General features: G+C 42.1%; 1 protein-coding gene and 1 long non-coding RNA gene across 3 annotated transcripts; one reads left to right on the top strand and one right to left on the bottom strand.

Annotated features, from left to right (window-relative positions):
- The first annotated feature begins 220 nt into the window (after nt 1–220).
- CETN1 (centrin 1) lies at nt 221–2,094 on the top strand. Its single transcript, XM_005587076.4, has one exon. The coding sequence runs from the start codon at nt 388–390 to the stop codon at nt 904–906; it is 519 nt and encodes a 172-aa protein (XP_005587133.1). The 5' UTR covers nt 221–387; the 3' UTR covers nt 907–2,094.
- A 7,868-nt stretch (nt 2,095–9,962) lies between these two features.
- On the bottom strand, nt 9,963–15,956 carry LOC135968266 (uncharacterized). Of its 2 annotated transcripts, none has more exons than XR_010582911.1 (3): nt 15,918–15,956; nt 12,560–12,636; nt 9,963–10,827 (listed from the first exon to the last, which is right to left on the bottom strand). It is a non-coding gene; the product is annotated as an uncharacterized lncRNA (long non-coding RNA). The 2 variants fall into 2 exon arrangements; XR_010582910.1 differs by having other exon boundaries at nt 9,963–10,824; nt 15,918–15,947.
- Nucleotides 15,957–25,650: the final 9,694 nt, after the last annotated feature.

Raw genomic sequence — 25,650 nt, forward strand, 5'->3', positions numbered from 1 at the left:
AGTACACTCCTGTCAAAAGAGAGAGAGAGACAGAGGCTCTAAATAAACCTATAAAACTATAAAACTGGGGTCTTATGGATGCTAGCAAATATCTTGGAAAGAACTGCCAGCTCCAGTCAATTACGGAAGACCACGGCGGCTACAAGCTGTTTTCCAGCTCAGGCGTCAACTCGTGGAAACTGGGTAATACCGAGGGAACTGCGGATTCTCGCGTGAACAGGATCTCGCAGATGTGGGGGCGTAGGAAGAGTCTCCTCAGGCCCGCTCCAACCCCCAACGGACTTAGGGGTTGGCGGTGAACTACGGGTGGCCCCGCGCCGCGCCAGCTGGGGGCGCCGGAGCGCGAGCGCGGGGCGGCGCCGTTGGGATCACAGCCGAGGCGGGAGAATGGCTTCCAGCTTCAAGAAGCCCAGCGCCGCCCCCACCAGCCAAAAGAGAAAGTTGGCGCCTAAGCCCGAGCTCACTGAAGATCAGAAGCAAGAAGTTCGGGAAGCGTTTGACCTCTTTGACGCGGACGGAAGCGGGACCATCGACGTGAAGGAGCTGAAGGTGGCCATGAGAGCTCTGGGCTTCGAACCCAGGAAGGAAGAGATGAAGAAGATGATCTCCGAGGTGGACAAGGAAGGCACGGGGAAGATCAGCTTCAATGACTTCCTGGCCGTGATGACTCAGAAGATGTCCGAGAAGGACACCAAAGAAGAAATCCTGAAGGCCTTCAGGCTCTTTGATGACGATGAGACCGGGAAGATCTCGTTCAAAAACCTGAAGCGCGTGGCCAACGAGCTGGGGGAAAACCTCACGGATGAGGAGCTGCAGGAGATGATCGACGAAGCTGATCGGGACGGGGACGGCGAAGTGAATGAGGAGGAGTTCCTTCGGATCATGAAGAAGACCAACCTTTACTGAAGTCGGTTCAGAAGCTAAAGTGACTCTCTGGGTTCCCCGCTTCCATTTTGTGAAACCTTAGAGGACCGCGGTTGCCTGTCCCTTCTTCACCCCCTCACCCCCATAATTTGTCTAGATCTATTTCCATATCTCTAGTTCAATTATAGAATTTGAAAGATGCTTGTAATGTGAGTTTTGGTTTTTAATTCTCAAGAGCCTACCTGGAGCACATAAGGTTAAACAAAGGGCCCTGAAGTTTGAGTGCGCCCTCCATTTGCCCTGTGCTGAACTTGCAGAGACATCCGTTGAGCTGGAGGCAGGACAACTTCTGGGACACACAAAAATGTGATTCCCTTTGTCACTTCTTTGGTGGTCTTAAATTATCTTGCTTCATATATCATTCCTTAAATTCCAGTCATTGTTCCAGCATAATGAGATGGAATCTGCCAGTAGATTTGCCTAGCCTGTCCACTTAGCTGAATACCAGTTTGAAGGAAAACAGAGTGGCCACTTACAAACTTACTGAGCTCAGGACAGATAATCTTTTAAAGAATAGGCTTGCTTGGGTGGTAGTACGTTGTGCAATTTAGACTATTCACTGGCTTCATACGTGCAAATGATTCTTCGTTTGTGTGTAAATTGTCCACCGTGCATTTATCTAGGGCTAGTATGTATACCTGGGCTACAGAATAAAAATAAAATCTAATACTGGCCCAAGCAAAGTATAATTTGCTTAAGAGGTTATGCTAACAAATGATTTTGAGTAAATATCTACAAATGTAGGATCTTAGTTTAGGAAATTGTAGGGAATACCTTAATATAACATTTTAAGCTACTTACAGTCCTTGGAAATATCAACAAATATCTTAGATATCAGACTATTAAAACCTTAGTCATCTCATTACTGCTTGATTATAAGACACTTTCTCCCCGCCAATCCTTAGAACATCTTGTTTCTTGGTACTTGACTTTTAGCCCCTCTGACATATAGTTGATGTTAGAGTGTCTGGCGTTTAAGTAGTGCTCTACTTTACAAATCCCAGTAAACTGTTCCACTGTGGCTTGTTTATGTGTTAATACTGCTTGTTTTCTGTTATAAATTCTTTCTTGCTTTGGAGTAAGATAGCTATCATTTTGAATATCTACAAATCTGAAGGTAAAGAAAAATTTTTAAATGTAATTGTGGGAAAATAAATAGATCTGCTGAGATGGAGGCTTTGACTAGTGTTTTAATAATAGGCAACAAAACAAAAAGGCAGGATATTTTGGTCACAACTAAACCTAAATTAAATCCTCATACAAAGCCCCATTAAGATAAATGCTCAAATTCTGGGAACATTTCACTTGCTTTGCCAGCAATTTTACCCTTCAGAGGGTGTGGATCTAATCAGGGGAACAAACTACCCTGGACTTAATTCTCATTAACAGGGACTAATTTGTCAAAGGGGCAGTACTAGCTGAAGTGATGGGTATGGAAGTATTCACTGTGAGGATTTTGCTGAGGTGCCTGGCACAGGGCAGGGGAACTCACCCAGGCTGCAAGATGCTAATGGTTCAGGTTCAAGGTCTTAGTGTGGACTCAGGTGCAGTCAGGATGGGAACAGGTACAACTTGGGCCAACATCAGTATGAAGGGCCTGATCTGAGGGCGGGGGGAGGAAGGGGTATTCTGGGAAGCATGAGTTCCTGGTATCCTGTTGACCAGAGTCTTGGCCCAAGGATCAACGTATGAATTAAAAGTAGAAATACCAGAAACAAAGAAAGTTGGCAGAAACTAGGAGAAGCAGAGTCTCAGCCAACTGGACTGGGCTCAGTCTTGGCTACTGGCCCAGCAGATGATAGAAGAGAAAACCAGGAACCCAGGCTGAAGCCCAGCGGTCGGGCTGGCCACACACCTCAGGCCTTACAGGGGTGGCCTGAGGGCATGGTCCATTCCAAACAAGGAAAGGGGGCTCCAGAATATTTCTGAATCCCACTCACTGCCAGGGAAGAACCTCTCAATTCACTGAATAGTGCATTCTCCTGCCTCTCAATAGGCTCATACTCTAGAGAATATGGGGACAAGGGGAGGAGGGTCTACTGGAACAAGCCTAAACTGGCATTTAAATTTTAAGATAAGTTAATCATACATTGGCTGGGCCAGCCATGTCTCTTAGTCTTTACAAAAGTAGAACACAAAAAAATTCAATGGAAATCTGCAGACAACTATTTGCAGATGAGGAAACACGGCTATAAAGATTGGGAAGAACTGGCCAGGTGCAGTGGCTCACGCCTGTAATCCCAGCACTGTGGGAGGCCAAGGCAGGTGGATCACTTGAGATCAGGAGTTGGAGACCAGCCCGGGTAACATCGTAAAACCCTGTTTCTACTCAAATTACAAAAATTAGCAGGGCGTGGTGGTGCCCTCCTGTAATCCCAGCTACGTGGGAGGCTGAGGCAGGACAATGGCTTGAACCTGGTGATCAGAGGTTGCAGTGAGCCAAAATCATGCCACTGTACTCCAGCCTGGTTGACAGAGCAAGACTCTTTCAAAAAAAAAAAAAAAAAAAAAGAGAGAGAGAGAGATTGGCTGGTCCCAAGGCATTCCAAATTGGGACGAGGAATTTGGGCCTTTAAAACTTCTCATTGACTGTCAGTCACTGGGCATGAGCAGTCCCCAGGAAGAGGGGATGACTTCGAGCAAGGTGGACGTCTTCAGTCAAGGGCAATCACTGGTTAGTTCCACTGTTTGTTTGTTTGTTTGTTTGTTTTTTTTTTGAGACAGAGTCTCACTCTGTTACCCAGGCTGGAGTGTAGTGGCACGATCTCGAATCACTGCAACCTCCGCCTCCCAGGTTCAAGCAATTCTCCTCCCTCAGCCTCCCGAGTAGCTGGGACTACAGGCACCTGCTACCATGCCCAGCTAATTTTTGTATTTTTAGTAGAGACGAGGTTTTACCACGCTGGCCAGAATGGTCTCGAACCTTCTTAACTTTTGAAGGATAATTTCACGGGAAGAAGTATAGGTTAGTGTATTTTTCTTTTAATACTTTAAATATTTCACTCCACTTTCTTCTTGCTTATGTGGTTTCTGAAGAGAATGACGTAATTCTTATTCTTGTTTCTGCACACGTAAGGTGGTTTCATACCTCTGGCTTCTTTCAAGAATTTCTCTTTGTCTTTGATTTCCTACAGTTTGAATATGATATAATTATGTGTAGATTTGGGGCTATTTATCCTGTCTGATGTAGTCTGAGCTTCCTAGGTCTGTGGTATGGTATCTTGTCATTGATTTGGGAAAATTCTGAGTCATTATTACTTCAAATATTTCTTCTGTTCCTTTGTGTTTTTTTTAACTTGCACCAACTTTTTAATTGATACATGATATTTTACATACTTTTGGGGTACATGTGATACTTCATTACCTGCACAGAATGTGTAACGATCAAGTCAAGGTGTTTGAGCTATTACCTTGAGTATGTGTCGTTTGTATGTGTTGGGAGCTTTTCAAGTCCTCTGTTACAATAATTTTGAATTATACAATGCCTTGTTGTTAACTAGTCACCCTGCTCTGCTCTCAAACACTAGGATTTATTCCTTCTATCTAACTGGGTGTTTGTACCCATTAACCAACCTCTCTTCATCCCCTCTACCCACACACCTTTCCCAGCCTTGGGTATCTATCATTCTACTCTCTACCTCCATGAGATCAGCATTTTTAACTCCCACACATAAGTGAGAACATGTGGTATTTGTTTTGCTCTGTCTGGATTATTTCATTTAAGATAATGACCTTTTGTTCCATCCAGGTCACTGCAAATAACAAGATTTCATTGTTTTTTCTTTTTATGGCCAAATAGTGTTCCACGGTTTATATAGACCACATTTTCTTTATCCATGTGTGCATTGATGAACACTGAGGTTGATCCATATCTTGGCTATTGTGAATAGTGCTGCAATAAACATGGGGGTGCAGGTATCCCTTTAATATACTGATTTCTTTTCCTTTGGATAAATACCCAGTAGTAGGATTGCTGGATCATGTGGTAGATGTATTTTTAGTTTTTTAGGAAACCTCCATACTCTTCCATCATGGCTGTATTAATTTACATTCCCATCAACAGTATATGAGTTCCCTTTTTCTCCTGCATCCTCACCAGCATCTGTTATTTTTGTCTTTTTAACAATGGCCTTTCTAACAGGGGTAAGATGATATCTCATTGTGGTTTTGATTTGCATTTCTCTGATGATTAGTGATGTCAAGCATTTTTCCATATGCCCATTGGCCATTTGTATGTCTTCTTTGGATGAAGTCTGCTTGTGTCCTTTGCCCAGTTTGTGCTCCTTTCTTTTTTCCTTCTCCCTCTGGTATTCCCCTCACACATATGTCAGACCTTTTGTAATTGTCCCACAAGTCTTGCATTTTCTGTTCTTTTTCATTATTTCTTCTCTTTGTGTTTCAGTTTTGGAAGTTTCTATTGATATTCAAGCTCACTGATTCTTCCTCTGACTCTGTTCAGTCTATAAATAAGCCCTTCAAAGGCTTTCTCCCTCCCCTCCCCTCCCCTCCCATTCCCTTCCTCCCTCTTTCTTTCTCTCTCTTTCTTTCTCTCTCTCTCTCTCTTTCTTTCTTTCTTTCTTTCTTTCTTTCTTTCTTTCTTTCTTTCTTTCTTTCTTTCTTTCTTTCTTTCTCTCTCTCTCTCTCTCCCCCCCTTCCTCCCTTCCTCCCTTCCTCTCTTTCTTTCTTTCTCTCTTTCCTTCTTTCTTTCTTTCTTTCTTCCTTTCTTCCTTTCTTTCTTTCGAAATCATTTCTCACTATGCTGCTCAGGCTAGCCTAGAACCCCTGGGCTCAAGTGATCCTCTCAGCTTAGCCTTCCAAGTAAGTGGCACAAATGCACCATTCTATCATACCCAGCAATTCTTCATTTCTGTTACAGTGGGTTTTATTTCTAGCATTTTCTTTTGATTCTTTCCTAGAGTTTCCATCTCTCTGCTTATATACACATTTGTTCTCTCATATTGTCTACTTTTTCCATTAGAGCCTTCAGCATATTAATTATAGCTATTTTCAATTCTAACCTGATAATTCCAAAATCTCGGTCATATCTGAGTCTGTTTCTATGCTTGGTTCGTCTCCTCAGACTCTGTTTTTTCCTTTTAGGATGTCCCTTATCTTTTTTTGTTGAAAACCAGACATGATATATCAGATAAAAGTAATTGAGGTAAACAGACCTTTAATATGAGCTTTTATGTTTATCTGGCTTGGAGTTAGGTTGTATTTACTGTTTAACATAGCTTTGGTGTCAGAGGCTAAAATTTCCTCTGGTGCCTTTATTTTTGTCTCTCCTGTTATGTTTGGGTTTCTGTAGAGTCTCCGTGAATATGGTGTGAGGCTTGAGGTTCTTTACCTGTAACCCCTCTTATTATACAGGAGCCCTGCTGATGTGGTGGTAAGGTGGGAGGATGGGAGTAAGTATTCAGCAGTCCTGTGATCAGGTCTCAATCTTTTAATAAGCCTAAGTATTCCCCTTTCCCTTTCCCCATGTTAGAGTGGCCTGCAGTTGGAAGTATCCATTATCCCAGGTTGGTAGGCTTTGGTAAAACCACAGTCTATCAAGCTGTGGTAAAATAGTTTCCCTGCGGTCTGGCTTTGTTAAGGAGAACAGAGGGCTCTGGGGGTATTTCAAAATTGCTACTTTTCCTCTCTCCCTGTTGGAAGCATAAGGGAATTTCTCTTGATCTTCACCCTAAGAGTCTGGTGGGATTCCTGCAGGTAAAACTCAGGCAAGTATGAGGGCCTACACACAAAGCGTCCGCTGGAGTTTATTCCACAGCCTCAGTTCTCTAATGAATCTAAGAAGAGTTGTTGATTTTCAATTTGTCCAACTTAATTCTTGTTTTGAAGACAGAAGTGATGACTTCCAAGCTCTTTATATGTTGAACCCAAACCTATATTATTTTCAATTAGCAATTGCATATAGCAACTGTACACTGCATTTATAGAAATATAATTGATGTTTGCCTGTGTATCTTTTTTCCTATTATGTTACTGAATTCACTTCTTAGTTCTAGGAGTTTTTAAAATACATCCCTTAGAATATTCTATATACATAATCATGTCATGTGCACATAAGGACAGTTTTGTTTCTTTTTCTAGTCTGTATTTCTTATTCCCTTTTCTTGCCTTACTGCACTGGCTAGAACTTCCAGCACTATATTAAAATAAGAGTGGTAAAAGTGAACATTCTTTCTTTGTTGCTGATCTTGGGGGGAAGATATTCAGTCTTTCGCTGCTGAGCATAATGTTAGCTATAGGTGTTTTAATCTTTATCCAGTTGAGGAATTTACCCTTTATTCCAATTTTTCTGAGAGTTTATATCATAAATTTTGTCAAATTTTTTTGCATAGATTGATATGATTATGTGATTTTCTTCTTTAGTTACTGTAGTGGGTTACATTGATTGATTTCTATTATTGAACCAGCCTGCATTCCTGGAATAAACCCCGTTTGGTCATGATGTGTAATTCCTTTTTTTATATATTGCTGAATTCTATTTGCTGATATTTTGTTAAGGATTTTTGCATCTATGTTCATGAGGGATCTGGGCTGGTAGGTTTTATTTCCCCCTGCAATGTCTTTGTCTGGTTTTGATATTAAGGTAATTTTTTTTTTTTTTTTTTTGAGATGGAGTCTCGCTCTGTCGCCCTGGCTGGAGGGCAGTGGTGCGCTCTTGGCTCACTGCAACCTCTACCTCCCGGGTTCAAGTGATTCTCCTGCCTCAGGCTCCCCAGTAGCTGGGATTACAGGTGCGCACCACTACACCTGGCTAATTTGGTATTAAGGTAATATTATCATCATAAAATGAACTGGGAAGTGTGCCCTCTTCTTATTTATTTATTTATTTTTTCTGAGACAGTCTTTTTGTTGCCCAGGCTGCAGTACAGTGGTACAATCATGGCTCACTGCAGCCTCAAACTCCTGGGCTCAAGTGATCCTCCTGCCTCAGCCTTCCCAGTACAGGGGCAGGCTACCACATCTGGCCAATTTTTAAATGTTTCCTTTGTAGAGAGGGGTCTCACTCTGTTGCCCAGAGGACCTCAAGCAATTCATCTACCTCGGCCCCTCTTCTTTTATTTTATGGAAGAATTATTGGAGTTAATTCTTCTTTAAAGTTTAGTTAGAATTCTTCAGTGAAGCTGTATGGGCTTGAAGATTTGGGTTTTTTTTTTTTTTTTTTTTTTTTTTTTGAGCTGGAGTTTCCCTCTTGTCCCCCAGGCTGGAGTACAGTGGTGTGACCTCTGCTCACTACAACCTCTGCCTCCCACATTCAAGTGATTCCCCTGCCTCACTCAGCCTCTGGAGGAGTTGGGATTACAGGCACCTGCCACTACGCCCGGCTAATTTTTTGTGTTTTTAGTAGAGATGGGGTTTCACCATATTGGCCAGGCTGGTCTCGAACTTCTGACCTCAGGTGATCCACCCATCTTGGCTTCCCAAAGTGCTGGGATTACAGGCGTGAGCCACCACACCTGGCTGAAGATTTCTTTTTGGGGAGTTTTAAATTATACAATCAGTTTGCTTAATAGATATAAGCTATTCAAGTTATCTATTTTATATTGGGTGAGTTGCAATAGTTTGTGGTTTATGAGTTTATATGGTCCATTTCATCTGAGGTATAAAATTTATTTGTGTAGTATTGTTGCTAATATTCCCTTGTTATTTTTTTATGTTCACATGTTATATGGTGATGGTCCTGGTTTAATTCCTAATATTAGTAACTATCTCACTCTCTTCTCTCTCTCTCTCTGGTAAGTCTTTCTAGAGGTTTGTCAATTTTGTTGACTTTTTCTCCTCAAAGAATCAGCTCTTTGTTTCATGGATTTTCTGCTTTTCTGTTTTCAACTTCATTGATTTCTGCTGTTTGTTGTTTCTCTCCTTCTGTTGGTTGTGGGTTTGTTTCGCTTTTCTTTTTCTATATATTCGATGTGAAATCTTACATTATTCATTTTGGACTTTTCTTCTTTTTTGATGTATGCATTTAGTATTCTAAATTTACTTCTTAGTGCTGCATACTATTTGAACTATGTCGACAAATATTGTTTTTAAATCTTTACTCAGTTCAATGTATTTTTAAATTTTCCTTCTATGCCTCTTCTTTAACTTGTTATTTAGAATTGTGTTGTTTAGTTTCCAAGTATTTACATTTTCCTGTTATCTTTCTGCATTGATTCCATCATAGTCAGAGTGCATGCTCTGTACAGTTTCAGTTCTTTCAAATTTATTGAGCTTTGTTTAATGGATCTGGATACAGTTTATCTTGGCGCATATATATATACACACACACATATATATACACACACACACACATACACACACACACACACACACACACATATATGTGGCATTTGAAAAGAAAGTGTATCTGCCGTTTGGTGGAATGTTTGGAGTGTTCTGTAAGTGATGATTAGATACTGTTGGTTGATGATGTTGTTGAGTTTTCCAATAGCCCTACTGAGTTAAGTCTATTTAGTCTGTCAGTTATTCAGAGAGAGAGGTATTGAACTCTGCAATTTGAATTGTGGATTTGTCAAGTTCTCCTTTCAGTTGTATTGGTTTTTTCTTCACATATTTTACAATTCTGTTGTTTGGTGCATACACATTTAGGATTACTATAACTTCCTGGTGGATTGAACCTTTTACATTATATAATGTCTTTTTCTGTCCCTGGTAATTGTAGTTGCTCTGAAGTCTTTGTTTTCTCAATATAAATAGGCAACTCTGCTTTCTTTTGATTAATGTTTACACGATACATCTTTTTGTATTCTTTTACTTTCAGCTTACTTGTTATATTTGAAGTGAGTTTCTTGTAGACAGCATGTAGTAGGTCATGTGTATACATATATATATACACACACATATATATATATATAATTTTTTTTTTTTTTTTTTGAGATGGAGTTTCACTCTGACACCCAGGCTGGAGTGCAGTGGTACGATCTTAGCTCACTACAACCTCTGCCTCCCGGGTTCAAGCGATTCTTGTGCCGCAGCCTCCCCAGTAGCTGGGATTACAGGCGCACGCCACCATGCCCAGCTAATTTTTGTATTTTTAGTAGAAATGGGGTTTAACCATGATGACCAGGCTGGTCTTGAACTCCTGACCTCAAGCGATCCACCCACCTTGGCCTCCCAAAGTGCTGGCATTACAGGTGTGAGCCACTGTGCCCAGCTTAATATTTTTAATCCACTCAATCTTTGTCTTCTACTGGTGTAGAAGCATTTAATGTGAATGTTGATATGTAAGAGCTTGAATCTGTTATGGTTTTGCTTTCTCTATGTTATCTCAATTTTTAATTTCTCTGTTTTCTTTTTTTCTGCTTCATATTGGCTAATGAACACTGTGAGTCATTCCATTTTGATTTACTTATAGTGTTTTTTAGTGTGTCTCTTTGCATAGCTTTTTTAGGGGTTACTTTAAGTATTTCATTATTTATTCATAACTTATCATAGTGTATTGGTATCATTATTTTACCAGTTCAAGTAAAGTATAGAAATGTTCCTCTCTTTACATTCCTTTACCTCATTTATAATATAGTTGTCTTAGGTATTTCTTGTACATACATTTTAAACCAGATGAGTGTTATTTTTGCTTTAGCTATCAAATAATTCCAAAAACTCAAGAAGAAAAGGAAAGCTCCTACTGTATTGACCCAAATTTTTATTTACCATGTTGTTTCTTCCCTCTTTATGCCCCATAGGTCCTTCTTCTATCATTTTCTTTTTGTTTAGAGAACTTCCTAGCCGTCCTATTGGAGTAGATCTCCTAGTGACAAATTCTCTTAGCTTTCTTTCCTCTGTGAATGTCTTTATTCTCCTCTTTGTTCCTGGAGGACATTTTCACTGGATATAGGATTCTTGGCTACTGGTTCTTTTCTTTTGGCACCTTTGTAAGTGTGCAGTCTGCTGTCAAAATAAAAATTAAAATAAAATAAAAATGAATGTGCTCCTTGGCTACATTCATGAAAGTGTAATTCACTGAATGAGGAGGGACACCCATGTCTATAATCTGGAGGCCCATGCTCACCTCTGGATAGTACATCTGCAGAGAAATTGGGGAAATCAAAGTCTGTTGAGACCAGCAAGATAAATAGGGTGAAAGGATACAAAACCATGTCCAAAGAGAAATGGTTTAAAGGAACTAAGGCTGTTTCTCCTGAAAAGAAAATAGTGGAGACATCTGACCTCCAAAGAAACAGGACTTTTTCTTTGGGGCTCCAAGGGGTTTTTATGAGAGAATGATAAGGGAGAGATACTTCAGCTTAGTCTCAGGAAGACTTTTCAACAACCAAACCTGCCCAAAGATGGACTGCCCTGCCTAAGGATTGTGTTCTGACATTAAGGGTATGGAGGTATGGGTTAGATGAATATTTTACCAAAATGCCACAGATATTTCAGGCTATTGACATTGTAATGTCATACCAGGCAACTCCACTTCAATATGAGTCTCTACGACGTAAAATGAAATGGGATGTGTTTTGATAGAGAGTTGCAGATTTCATTTTGATGTTAGCGACCACACAAAATTACTTTTTCCTACATAAGAACATGTTATTACTCTAGTTGATGATGGCTACTTATAGGCAATGTGTCTGCTTCATTATGAATCTTGCCTAATATATCTATAATTCAGGATGGTATTATAAAGTGACATATCTGATTTTAACATTAGCACTTAAAATAGCACTTATTCTGTACCACGCACTGTCTAGGAGCGTCTACATATTCCGTTATTATCTTTATTTTACAAGACAGGGAACTAAGGCATGGAGAGATTAAGTAATTTGTGCGATGTTACATACCTAGTAAGTGGTAAAGGAAAGATCGGAACCCATTCTGGCTCCATAATCCAGGCTGAAAGCCAATATACTATCCACCACCCTAACTCTTCATTTAGTTTAACCAACTTGTTAGGAATGATTCAAAAATGATTTAACCCTTATTTATCTGTAAATTAAGGGGATAATTGCCCAGTTCAATAAATGTGTCCCCTTCAAAGGTCACATACATAACCAATGGTGCTACTGGGCTCAGAACATTTTTGGAACTACGATTTTGGTGACAACCAAAAAAAGCCTCCAGTACATTCCTCTGAACGTTCTCCAGAGGCAAACCTTTCTCCATGGAGACTGGGCTTCATTTTTTGAATTAGCCTGAAGTTGTTTGTAGTCAAATCTGATAAAAAGAGCAGCTGGGGAAGCTGGCTGTTTTCATTTGTGGTTTAAAACAGTAAATGCCACCTAAATGAGGAGGCTACTTTCTTTGAATGGTTTGTAAACTGGCTTTGAAGGCACTTCTTTTAAAAAAAGCACAAGAAAGATGGTGACTGGCAACAGCATCACTGGAATAAGTCTCTAATCATCAAGGAAATCCACACTCATTTGGATGTGTGCATCTGGTATGTTATTATTTTTAAAGTTATGTGCCACAAAGATTCATCCTTTGCCATATAAAAGAACTGTTGTTACATTTATAAAGACATAAAAAGAGGAAAGGAGAAGGCACCAGATGGAAGATTCTTAGGCATTAAGTGCTCAGACAGCATAGATCTTCATTAGGTGACATCAGGGAGAAAAGACATAGACTTTGCCATCTCAGGTAGAAGTAACAAAGTCATCAGCCTCCTAGGAAGACAGACCTGGGTTTGAAGCTCTGCACAGTCATTTCCTAGCTGGTCTGGGGAAAAATTACTTCTTCAAGCCTCAGTGTCTTTATCTGTAAAATAAGGGGAATTATATTACCTTGTCAGGATGTTTTCAGAATTAGAAATAATTTAAAGAGGTCCAACACAAGTAGGTCAATCAAGGGAAGATGTTAAAATTAACAACGGGTGAAACATACTCCCAAAAGGTAAAGTGGATACATAAATGCATCTTTCTCACACATAGAGTACAATAACCTCAGAAAAATATTGCCTAGAGTAAACATGCCTACAGAGCCAACATTCACCATCCAGGAATATGGAGAGGATGTTTGGGATATGGGGGGTGTGAAATTTTACAATTGTATGACCCTTTAACAAGAGCAGACTTGCAAGTTGCACTGGCTTTCCTGCCCTCTGGGTTACCTGTTCCAGCATCCAGAATTTGTGAACCTGGGGCCCAAGGACAGAATCTGGCATGGGCAGGCCTGCTAGGTGGCTGTCTCAGGGCTGCTGCAGCTGTGTCAGTGTCCCCACAGGGAGGCTGACATCCAGCCATGATCCTCGCATTACGCCCAGCAGTCGGGCAGGGGAGCAACTGCTTATAGGCACCTTTGACTTGGCACATAAGCACCCACTACCTTTTTCCCCTCCTGCTTTATCTGCCCAGAGCGATGTTCTCTTTCTAATGTGTACAAGGCATTGTACCTATGACTCGTGGTCCTGCCATAGCAATGCTGTTTTTTTGTGGGGGTTTTTTTTGCGTGTTTTCTTTTCTTTTCTTTTCTTTTTTTTTTTTTTTAACTGAGGTTGCCAAGTTTGAAAAATCAGGAATTTCACATAAGCATCCATATTTCTGGCTTCTTTTGAAAAACTGAATGTTCTTTCCACGGTGAGCCCACATTCCTTCCTGACAACCATCGCCGTTCAGCGGGAGCCGAGAGGCCTCTGCTCGCTTCAGGCCCAGACTCGCAGGTCCTCTGCAGGCCCCGCCCACCGGTGTCACCTGCAGGCCCGGGCCGCGGGGTTGGCTTCCACCCTGGAGGTTGCCGACACCTGTGCCACAGGCTCTGACTTCCAGCCGGTGGCACAGACGCCTCCAGGGGGCAGCACTCGAGCGCGTCTTATGAATGACAGGTGAGAAACAACACCCTTCAGGACACAAACTTCTCTCCTCGCCCCTCTTGCCCATTTCTCTCGAGAGCCAGAGAAGGTCGCTCCCAAGTCCAAGGCCGGGCTCCACAGATGCCCGGCCCTTCCGGCGCGGGCAGAACAAAGCCACTCCCTGTTCTTGCCGGGGAAGGTAGAAATACTGTGGGCTCCTTCAGAGGCTGCCAGCAGAACTCAGGCTATCTCCTGGGCTGTTCCAATGCATTTCTTCTCTTTTTCAAAACAGCCAGGAGGAGGAGGAGGTAGAGGCAGGGAGACACATCATCCCTGCAAAACCACTGGCAAAATCTAAGCGGAGCCGGGTGTGATGGCTCACGCCTGTAATCTCAACACTTTGGGAGGCCGAGGCGGTCCGATCACTTGAGGATAGGAGTTGGAGGCCAGCCTGGCCAGCATTGTGAAATACAAAAATTAGCCGATTGTGGTGGTACATGCTTGTAATCCCAGCTACTTGGGAGGCTGAGACAGGAGAATCGCTTGAACTGGGGAGGCAGAGGTTGCAGTGAGCCGAGATTGCACCACTGCACCCCAGCCTGGACAACACAGTGAGATTCTGTCTCAAAATAAATAAATAAATAAACCCAAGCAGAAAAAGAATCACTTTGAAAACGATCACATTCAAGGATCAATGCTCAGACAGTTTATGGAATTATCAGCCCAACCTGATAAAATCAGTATTTGAGGAAACTGTGGATGAGCCCCCTGGTTTCAATCCCATTCTGCCAGGTCCTGGTTAACTGAGGTTAACGAAGTAAAGAGCTGTAGACACTATTTACTGCTACCTTAAACCGATTACTCTAGCTTAGCCTACTTTCCATGTATAGATTTTACCAGTGGACAACATGATGCTTTATCTTGTTTTTCTCTCCCTGGGACTTTTTTCCAGACATTGAAAACAGAAATACTAATAAGGCCACTTTTACCTGTCTGATGCAAGAACAGAATTTTCAAACTCAACATTCATGCAACCCCTCAGTCCCTGACAATGGCGGGTGGGAAAGTTTCTAAAAATATGCGGCAGCACAATTATCGGGAAAAGATGAGATACTGTTACCTAATAAAAATGCCATAGAGAATGATGAACTACCATAGGAAATGAATCCATAGAAGAGGACATGCTGGAATGTGGGACAGTAAAAATCACTTAAACTTTGCATGACCTTGAAGAAAGTCACGATGATCTGTTTTTCCAGGTTCCTCAAATAGCACGGGGAGATGTGGCTGTTTCCCAACTCTTCCTCTCCAGTGCACTGAATTTAGACCCTTTGTGAGTCTTCCTTCTTTTGACAGCCTCGAGTCTCTCTCTTGAGTCTAAAGGCTGCCTGAGTTCCTCTCTAACATCCTCTAGGCAGCATCAGCTAATGAGACAATGAATTCCAGGGAGGCATCTCGGTTGCAGCAGTGGAAACAGAAGTACCACTCTTGGATAATTTAGAACACTGGTGAGCAGAGGGTCAGATCACCCGGGGGTTGGTGTCACAACCAAAAAAAGTGGCTGTGGCACTGAGTTCTTGGATGGTTTTCTACAGCTGGTCCAGATTTTCCATGGGCTCACCTTTAAATTAAAAGAATTTCTGCACTTTCAAGAATTTGAAAACAAAGCCATGTGTGAGAATAGGAGATCCACTCATATGCCCTTGCAAGAAATAGGTTGCATTCCTTTTTCGGCACTTATAAAAAGTACCTCCTCTTTTTTTTTCAGAAGGCATATATGTAAATGATTCCAAATTAATCTTTAGCATGTGCCCATGTTGTTCTGATTTACTAAACTTTAAAAATATGTCCATTGTTCTCTGTTAACAGCTTTTGGCAACTTTTTCAGAGATTGAAATATGTGAGCAAATTAAAGAAATGAGTACAATTATTAGCTAGTACCATTCAACAAGCACTAAAGAAACAAATACCTCTACAATACATCAAAGGTATGATTATAGTAGATTTTATAATGCCATATAAGGTTTCTTATTTAACTTCATTCTTAATTCTCAAAATAAAATGAAATTACATAGAAGCAAAGTAATATAGTTACCAGAATAGTATTTTTACATGTCTTTAAGTGATTTTTGTTGTTGTTGTTGCTGTTTTTAAGGTAATTATGTGATGTTGTGGAAAGAACAGAGACCTGGGTTAGATAGAATGCTAGTTGTCTACCTTAACAGTTTGTGATAGTGAGCAAATTACTTACCTTCTCTGATCCTTATCTTGTTTATCTATGAAATAGGATTAGTAATACTCCTCAGGTTGAAAGGATTAAATGAGGCTCTATGTAAAACTTCTAATATGGTGCCTGGGACAGTAGAAGATGCTTAATAAAGATAGCTTTCATTATTATTATTAACTTTTTCAGGTGATGGTGATTTTAAATGTTTAGGTAATTTTTTAAACTTTAGAAAGAGTTGATTTTCAAATGATTAAGACTGCTGATTTTAATCATTTATTTTTGTCACCAGATTTATTTTTATTACCCAAAATGTCAATGACTGTCATAAAGATAAAAATTAATAATAATTGGCCGGGCGGGGTGGCTCATGCCTGTAATCCCAGCACTTTGGGAGGCCGAGGCGGGCGGATCACGAGGTCAGGAGATCGAGACTATCCTGGCTAACACGGTGAAAACCCATCTCTACTAAAAATACAAAAAATTAGCCGGGCGTGTTGGCAGGCACCTGTAGTCCCAGCTACTCGTAGTCCTGGCTGCTCCTAGTCCCAGCTACTCGGGAGGCTGAGGCAGGAAAATGGCGTGAACCCAGGAGGCGGAGCTTGCAGTGAGCCGAGATCGCGCCACTGCACTCCAGCCTGGGCGACAGAGTCAGACTCCATCTCATGAAAAGAAAAGAAAAAATTAATAATAATTTAAACCCGAAGTATGAACTGAATTATTTCCTTTAATAACACATTACATAGGCTGATGATAGTTTTGGTGACTGGTTTATCTATTCTTCCTAAAAGCAAACTGTTGTTAGATGGATGATCACTTGCATGTTGTGACTGAACTCAGCAGTTAGATTTTATTTTTTATTTGCTTCAGTAGCATTAGCCTTTCCTACCAAGATTCGAACAATCCATTTGCCTTTTTTTCCCCTAAAATCTCTCATACATTATAAATACTGGCTAAATATTTCCTGGACAGACATAAAGAACACATAAATCAGTCTCTTTATGATGTTTCTCACTGTAAAGGAGTTTATCTGGTTCAAGACCAGGACATTTATTGCATATCAGGTTTCTACAGTTCAGCCAAAAGTTTGAGGATAAGGACTTACTGCAAAAAGTCTTCTGTTGTTCTCACCATTTTCTCGCTTAGCATATGCAGAGATGTGAAATGGTCAGTGGTGCAATCGTTGCGTCTGCGTATTTCTCTTGCAGAATATTAGAACAAGGGATTGGCAGTTTCCAGAGAAGGCTGGCAAGCTGTTTGGAAATACTCAGAAACCTGAGGAAATTAGTGGCAAGAGAGGCTTATTATTTCTAGAAATATGCTAGAGTATGTTTTGATGGTACACCTGAGGAATTAATAGATTAAGTAGTTTTATAAGGTTTGGGGTTACTAGAATACCGGCAGTGAAATTTGTCTTAGGACTTATTTATTTATTTTTTTTGAGACGGAGTCTCGCTCTGTCACCCAGGCTGGAGTGCAGTGGCCGGATCTCGGCTCACTGCAAGCTCCGCCTCCCGGGTTCACGCCATTCTCCTGCCTCAGCCTCCCGAGTAGCTGGGACTACAGGCGCCCGCCACCTCGCCCGGCTAGTTTTTTGTATTTTTTAGTAGAGACGGGGTTTCACCGGGTTAGCCAGGATGGTCTCGATCTCCTGACCTCGTGATCCGCCCCTCTCGGCCTCCCAAAGTGCTGGGATTACAGGCTTGAGCCACCGCGCCCGGCCAAGAAGCTTTTATAAATTGCCTACTGTGTGCCATTTTCTGGAGGTGATATTGTTCAACTGATGGACGAGCATCACTGGTTGAAATATTTTGTGGTTCTCATGCTTTGTGTCTTGTGCTGATAGCCCCACATGGATATTTCTGTTTCCAGGTTTGTGTCACTTCTGGAGATATTAGCCTGAACTCAGCAAAATAGGATGATCAAAATGAACCTTTCCAGGGAATTCTGTCCTTGTTGTGCTGTTGTCATCTAACTTAGATACAATGGCCGGGCACGGTGACTCACGCCTATAATCCCAGCACTTTGGGAGGCCGAGGCAGGTGGATCACCTGAGATCAGGAGTTCGAGACCAGCCTGGCCAGCACGGTGAAGCCCTGTCTCTACTAAAAATACAAAAATTAGTTGGGCGTGGTGGCGTGTGCCTGTAATCCCAGGTACTCAGGAGGCTGAGGCAGGAGAACCGCTTGAACCAGGGAGTCAGAGGTTGCTGTGAGCCCAGATCACCCCACTGCACTCTAGCCTGGCAACAGAGTGAGATGCCATCTCAAAACAAAAACAAAAACAAACAAAAAAAATTAGCTGGATGTGGTGGCGCATGCGTGTAATCCCAGTTACTCGGAAGGCTGAGCAGGAGAATCTCTTGAACCCAGGAGATGGAGGTTGCAGTGAGATGAGATCGTGCCATTGCACTCCAGCCTGGGTGTCAGAGTAAGACTCCATCTCAAAAAATAAAAATAAAAAATAAATAAATACATAAATAAATGAATACATAAATTAGATATACCTAGAAAAGTATAAAAAAACTTGTGTGAACATAAATTAAAATTGGCCAAAATAGGTAACAGACAGGGTCAGGCATGGTGGTTCATGCGTGGAATCCCAGTACTTTGGGAGGCTGAGGTGGGAGGATCACTTGAGGCCAGGCGCTCAAGACCAGCTTGGGCAACAAAGCGAGACCTCATCTCTATGAAAGAAAAAAAAATTTTTAAGAGGTAATGAATAACTTGCTTGCCTTCCAGCCTCCCTTCCTTAAAATACTAAGTTAAATGCAATACATGCTCTGACATTGTAGTTTGCTTTCACAAGGACTTACTGAATACTTACTCTAGGTTAAACCTTGTGCTATGTGTGGGGCTACAGGGATGAAAGAGAATTGGTCCTGCCCTCAGGAACCTTTCATTTAGTACAGAGATTTAGTGTGGGCTGGTTGGTCTCTGTTCTCCCCCTCTCCTCTAGATCTATTCTCCACCTTTTTCTTCCCCTCTCCCTGCCTCCAGGGAGGGGGGCTGGATCACTGTGGTTCATTGCTCTGTGGCTTCTGATTGAGTTCAGCCAATGGGAGGGATCATTTTGGCGTGGCAGCTCTGGCGGTTCCTCTGCAATTACAGTTCCCTCCTCCAAGGATCCGGCACTCACTGGATTCCTGTATCCAATAACAGACTCCCTTAAATGCTCACTTCTGAAAATAGTTTCTTCATAAAACTATTTTTATAATTTCCTCTGAGTGTGCCTTCTGTTTCCTGTGCAGACCCTGATTCAATAGGAAAACAAATTATTGAAGTAGAGGAAGAGAAGTGTAATAATAGAGGTATACATAAGTAGAATGGGGCAATAAATGGCGCATTTTCATGCCATCAAGAGTGCCCATATAACAGAGATAAGTAAATATATCTTGAGTTGAACACTGAAGGATAAGAAACAAATGGGAGAAAGACCTAGAAGGGGCAATATACAGCAAGGAGGGAAAATAAACTATTGTACATTCATGCAAATGTTAGTGTTTAGGACATCTGGAACACAAAGTATATGGGAGAAAGCAGTGGGAGATAGTGTGGAGAGACAGGCCAGGGTCCATCTGTCTCATGTATGTATGGTAAGCAGTTTTGATCATTATTCACACCCACCCATCATGTACCAGACACCATCTAGCCACTTGAGATTCACTAAACAACAAAACAAAGATTCCTATCCTTAGGAAAACGTGAACAATAAGCAATAGAAGGCCAGGCTCGGTGGCTCATGCCTGTAATCCTAACACTTTGGAAGGCCGAGGTGGGCAGATCACCTGAGGTCAGGAGTTCGAAACCAGCCTGGCCAACATGGTGAAACCCTGTCTCTACTAAAAATACAAAAATTAACTGGGTGCGGTAGTGGGCATCTGTAGTCCCAGCTACTCAGGAGGCTGAGGCAGGAGAATCACTTGAACCCGGGAAGGGGAGGTTGCAGTGAGCCAAGATCGCTCCACTGCACTCTAGTCGGGTAAAAGAGTAAGACTCAATCTCAAAAAAATAAAATAAAATAAAAACATAAGCAATAGATACAACATATAAATAAATTACAAAGCATGTTAGAAAGTGCTAAGTGTTTGGTAAAAGAAAAAGTAGAGAGAGCAAGGAAGGTCAGGAATGAGTTGGGAGGGTAGTAGGTTGCCATTAAAAAGGGGAATAGGCCTCATTGGAAAGGCCACATTGAGAAGGAAATTTGTGCACAGAGTTGAGGGAATTTAGGGAGTTAAGAATGTGGATTTCTGGAGGAAGAGCATTCCAGACAGAGGGATCACCAGTGCAAAGGCCCCATGGCAAGACTGTACCTGGGACATGATCCTGACATCAATAAGGCCAGTGAAGCTAGAGGTGGAGTGGAAAAGGAGAGAGTGATAGGAGCTGGGGTCAGAGAGTTTCAGGGTGGGAAGGTCTTGCAGGACCTTATAGGTCATTGTAAAGCATTTGGATTTTATTCTGAGGGTCACTGGGGTGTCATTAGAGACTTTTGAGCAAAGAGGTACATGCTCTGACTGAACTTTATTCTGTGAACAATGAGAATCAACTAGATGGATTTAAATATGGGTATCCCATGAAAGAAAATTACTTAACATCCTTGCTACTCAAAGTATGATCCAGGACCAGCCACATTGGCATCTGCTGGGAACTTGTTAGAAATGCAGAATCCCAAGTCCCCGAGACAAACCGAATCAGAACTTGCACTTTAACAAGATCCCAGGTGGCCCATTTGTATGGTAGAGTTTAAGAAGCATTAGTTTAGGGCGGGGCGCGGTGCCTCAGGCCTGTAATCCCAGCACTTTGGGAGGCCGAGAGGGATGGATCACGAGGTCAGGAGATCGAGACCATCCTGACTAACACGGTGAAACCCCGTCTCTACTAAAAATACAAAAAATTAGCCAAGCGTGGGGGCAGGTGCCTGTAGTCCCAGCTACTCGGGAGGCTGAGGCAGGAGAATGGCGTGAACCCAGGAGGTGGAGCTTGCAGCGAGCCGAGATCGCACCACTGCACTCCAGCCTGGGTGACAGAGCGAGACTCTGTCTCAAAAAAAAAAAAAAAAAAGCATTAGTTTAAAAGATCCATCTGATAGGAGCGTGGAAGATACATTTGAAACAGAATAGACAAGTCAGAGAGAGGTGGGAAGGGCCTAAAACAGGGCAGCAGTAGGGAGGTAAAAGAGGGGAAAAATATAAAGGAAGAAAATGCACAGCACAATGTAGACAATTCCTAAATACTTAAAAAATTTTTTTTGAAATAGTTATAGATTCACACGAGGTTGTAAAGAAATGCGTAGGAAAGAACAACGCACCCTTTACCCAGCCTCCTCCACCATTAACATCCTATACAACTATATTAAAATATCAAAAACAATCAAATGACATTGCTACAATCCATAGAGCTTATTCAGATTTCACCAGTTATTAGATGCACTCGTGTGTGTGTGTGTGTGTGTGTGCATAGAGCTCTGTGTAATTTTATCACATGTGAAGCTTTGCTACCACAATCAATATATTCAAGCCATTAGCAGAAGACTTTCTGGTGTTACCTCCTTATAGCCACACCCATCCCTCCATCATTAACCCCTGGGAACAACTAATCTGTTCATCTCTATAATTATTTTGTTTCACAAATGTTTTATAGATGGGTATGTGCAGTATGTATTTTTTGGGACTGGTGACAGAGCAAGACAGGATCTCACTCTGCACCCAGGCTAGAGTGCAGTGTCATGATCTTGGCTCATTGCAGCCTCCACCTCCTGGGCTCAGGTGATTCTCCCATCCCAGCCTCCTGAGTAGCTGGGACTACAGACACGCACCACCTCGCCTGGCTAATTTTTATATTTTTGTAATGATGGGGTTTCACCATGTTGCCCAGGCTAGTCTAGAACCCTTGGGCTCAAGTGATCCAACCGCCTTGGCCTCCCAAAATGCTGGGAGTACAGGCATGAGCCACCACTCCCAAGAGCTTTTATTCATTCATAATTTCTTTGAAGTTCATCTAAGTTGTGTGTATCAATATTTCACTCCTTCTAATTACTGAGTAGTATTCCTTGGCTTGGATGTACTAGAATTTATTCATCCCATTCAACCCATTAAAGGACATTTGGGTGGTTTCCAAGTTTCCAGTTTTGGGCTATTATGAACAAAGTTGCTATGAACATTCATATACAATGAATACTTTTTGTATGAATGAATGGAATGGAATGGATAGGATTTAGTGATCGGTTATGTGGGATGAAGAGTGGCAAAAGTAGGAAAAAGTAACCCTCAATGCAATGTGCAGCCAGCAAGTACTACTACTAACAAAAAAGAGTTTATTTTGTTTCATACATATATTTCTATATATACATACACATGCTTTATTAATAACCAAAGAATATCCTTTTCAAATGAAAACAATAATTTAACATAAACTATGAACTTAAAATCTAAAGTAAAACTTGACAACAGTGATGCAGGATTTTTTGCTCCTTAGCTCAGTTGGGTCTGTGTTCTTGTCTTATGCCCAGGAAGAAATAGGTACCCGGACATCAGAGAATGAGTGGTGTAGAATTTATTAAGCAAAAAGGAAAGCTCTCGGGAAAGAGTGGGGTCCTGAAAGCAGGTTGCCAGTTGCCGCTTCGTAATTGAATACAAGGGCTTCTATATAAAAGCTGATGGGGCTGAGTTCCCTGTTCATATAAGGCATGAATTCCTGGTGGCTCCACTGCACTCCCCCAGTGCACATGTGGGCCCTTCATCCGCTAGGGACATGTTTAGGCAAGCCGCCTGTGCACGCTCCCTTATCTGCACAAAGCATGGGTTGGAGGTTCTCTGGCGACTCTTCCCTTGCTTTCCACCTAAAGCAAGCTGGCTAACTCCTTTCAACAATAATAAAGACATACAGACAATGGTTCTCAGTACAATCATTTTAAATATTTAAGTAAACTTAAAATGGTATTTGTTTTGATTTGACATTTTAAAAGATATTGCTGTTCTAAAAATTCTGTTTTTTTAGTTGTTTGGGCTCCTATTCTACAATGTGCTATTACTATTAAGCATTATTGTATCATGGCATTCCTCAAATAGTTTTTAAATTACTTTTAATTTGAAGAAAGAACATTCTATACAGTCATGGAAAGTGTCAAGAATGAAAATGAGGCAGGGCGCGGTGGCTCACGCTGTAATCCCAGCACTTTGGGACGCCTAGGTGGGTGGATCGCTTGAGCCCAGGAGTTTGAGACCAGCCTGGGCAATATGGTATAACCCCCTGTCTATAAAAAATACAAAAATTAGCCAGGTGTGGTGGCCCATGCCTGTAGTCCCAGCTACTTTGGAAGTTAAGGTGGGAAATCCTAGGTGACAGAATGAGACCCTGTCTCAAAAAAGCAGAAAAAAGAAAATGATAAAGGATACATACCAGGAAAACATGCATGGTATTTTGTATCATCCGCTTTAGAGTCATTCCAGTCTAGTGGGTTTTTGTTGTTTATTTTATTTTTGAGAAAGGGTCTTGTGCTGTCACCCAGGCTAGGGTGCAGTGGTACGATCTTGGTTCCCTACAGCCTCCACCTACCAGGCTCAAGCCATCCTCCCGACTCAGCCTCTGAGTAGCTGGGACTACAAGCACACGCCACCACGCCCAGATAACTTTTGTATTTTTTGTAGAGATGGGATTTTGCCATGTTGCCTGAATGCCAGCCTCAAGCAATCCACCCCGCTCAGTATCCCAAAGTGCTGGGATTGCAGGCGTGAGCCACCACACCCGGCCCCCGTATAGCAGTTTTTTCTTTTCTTTTTTATTCTATGTTTTAATGAATTTACACGTTACCCAAATGTTCCTTAGTTTTTCTGCCCTCCAAGATCATTCTGGAAGAATATTTAAGAATGTACCAAATAAGAATATTCAAGTCCTCCCCTGTGGGTGGCAGGAAGAACCTCCCTCCCCAGATGGTATCTAGCACCTCGGCTGGGAACTGCTTCCTCATGCTCCTAGGTCCGGGTCCTCTCTTGGAACGACGCTACCACCACCGTGCAGATCCACAGCAGGAAGAAGGACAGCCACAGTCCCCCAATCCCCTGTCCCGGGGTGTGCACAGCCTGACTCCTAACTCCCCACCACCGACTCTAGGGGGAAAACAGCACAGGGCAGGAAACAATTTTCCTTGTCACCAACCTTTCTCTGAGGGAACCTACTGGCCACCTCCCTCTTAGGACCAGCCCATCATCCACAACATGGAAGTCCAGCTTCCCCTCAAATCAGAGTGCTTTCTTCATGACATTTCTTTGCAAAGTACCAGGACCCACAGCTCTGAGACTCTGGCCATCCTCCAACCCCTCATTCCCACCCCATCTTCCTTGTCCTCACCCCTGGTCAGGAGAAGCCAAAACATCAGTCAGCGTCCCAGGAATTAAGCGTGGCTTTCTCACCGAGGGCTCGCCCCAGATCAACCACCGGCTTCTTCTGATGTAGTCAAAAGGCTATTAGAGTCTTCTCAAATGAAAGAGATTTTATCAAAGACTTGGAGAATAAAAGCAAAAGAGGATTATGTAATAAAACATAAAACAACAAACATACACACAAACAAAAATAAATGTGATATATTATTCTCCCAGAGCGTTTAGAGCAGGAATGTTCTTGGGCGTCTCTCTTTAGCCTTCCCCCTTGCCACAAGGCAAGGCCAGATCACCCTCAGTGCTCACTACTTTGCAGTGTTCATAGAATATCTGTAATAATTTTAGTAGGCTTCCTAAAACTTCTTTTTCTTTCCTTTCCTTTCCTTTCCTTTCTTTTCTTTTCTTTAGAGTCACGTCCCTCTCCATTGCCAGGCTGGAGTTCAGTGGCATGTTCATAGCTCAATGAAGTCTCAAATTCCTGGGTTCAAGTGATCCTCCCACCTCAGTCCCACGAGGATCTGGGACTACAGGCATGCACCGCTATACCTGTCTATATTTTATTTATTTATTTATTTATTTATTTATTTATTTTGAGACAGAGTCTAGCTCTGTCACCCAGGCCAGAGTGCAGTGACATGATCTCAGCTCACTGCAACCTCTGCCTCCTGGATTCAAGCACTTCTCCTGCCTCAGCCTCCCTACTAGCTGGGCTTACAGGCTTGCACCACCTATATCCAGCTAATTTTTGTATTTTTAGTAGAGATGCAGTTTCACCATGATGACCAGGCAGGGCTCGATCTTCTGACCTCAAATGATCCACCCACTGTGGCCTCCCAAAGTGCTGGGATTACAGGCATGAGCCACCACGCCCAGCCTATTTTATTTAAAAATTTTTTTTAGACAAGGTCTAGCTCTGTTGCCCAGGCTGGAGTGCAGTGGTGCAATCACAACTCACTGCAGTCTTGATCTCCTGGGTTGGAGTGATCCTCCCACCTTAGCCTCCTGATTAGCTGGTACTACAGGTGCATGCCACCACCCAGCTAATTTTTAAAAAATTTTTTGTAGAGACGGGGTCTCACCCTCGTGTCCAGGCTGGTCTCAAACTCCTGGGCTCCAATGATCCTCCCACATTGGCATCCCAAAGTGCTGGGATTATAGGAGTGAACTACTGTGCCCAGTCTTTTAAAAAATTTTCAAGAGATTGGGGTCTTGCTATATTGCCCAGGCTGGTCTCCACTCCTCCTGTTAAGTGATCCTCCCACCTCAGCCTCCTTGAGTAGCTGGGATGACATTACAGGCACACACCACCACCCCTGGCTCTAAAACTTCTTCTGTGCCATTTGTGCACTTCACCCAATTGCCTCTTTATAGTAATTAATTAGG

Source organism: Macaca fascicularis, chromosome 18 (assembly GCF_037993035.2).
Source record: "Macaca fascicularis isolate 582-1 chromosome 18, T2T-MFA8v1.1".
Classification (NCBI taxonomy): Eukaryota; Metazoa; Chordata; class Mammalia; order Primates; family Cercopithecidae; genus Macaca; species Macaca fascicularis.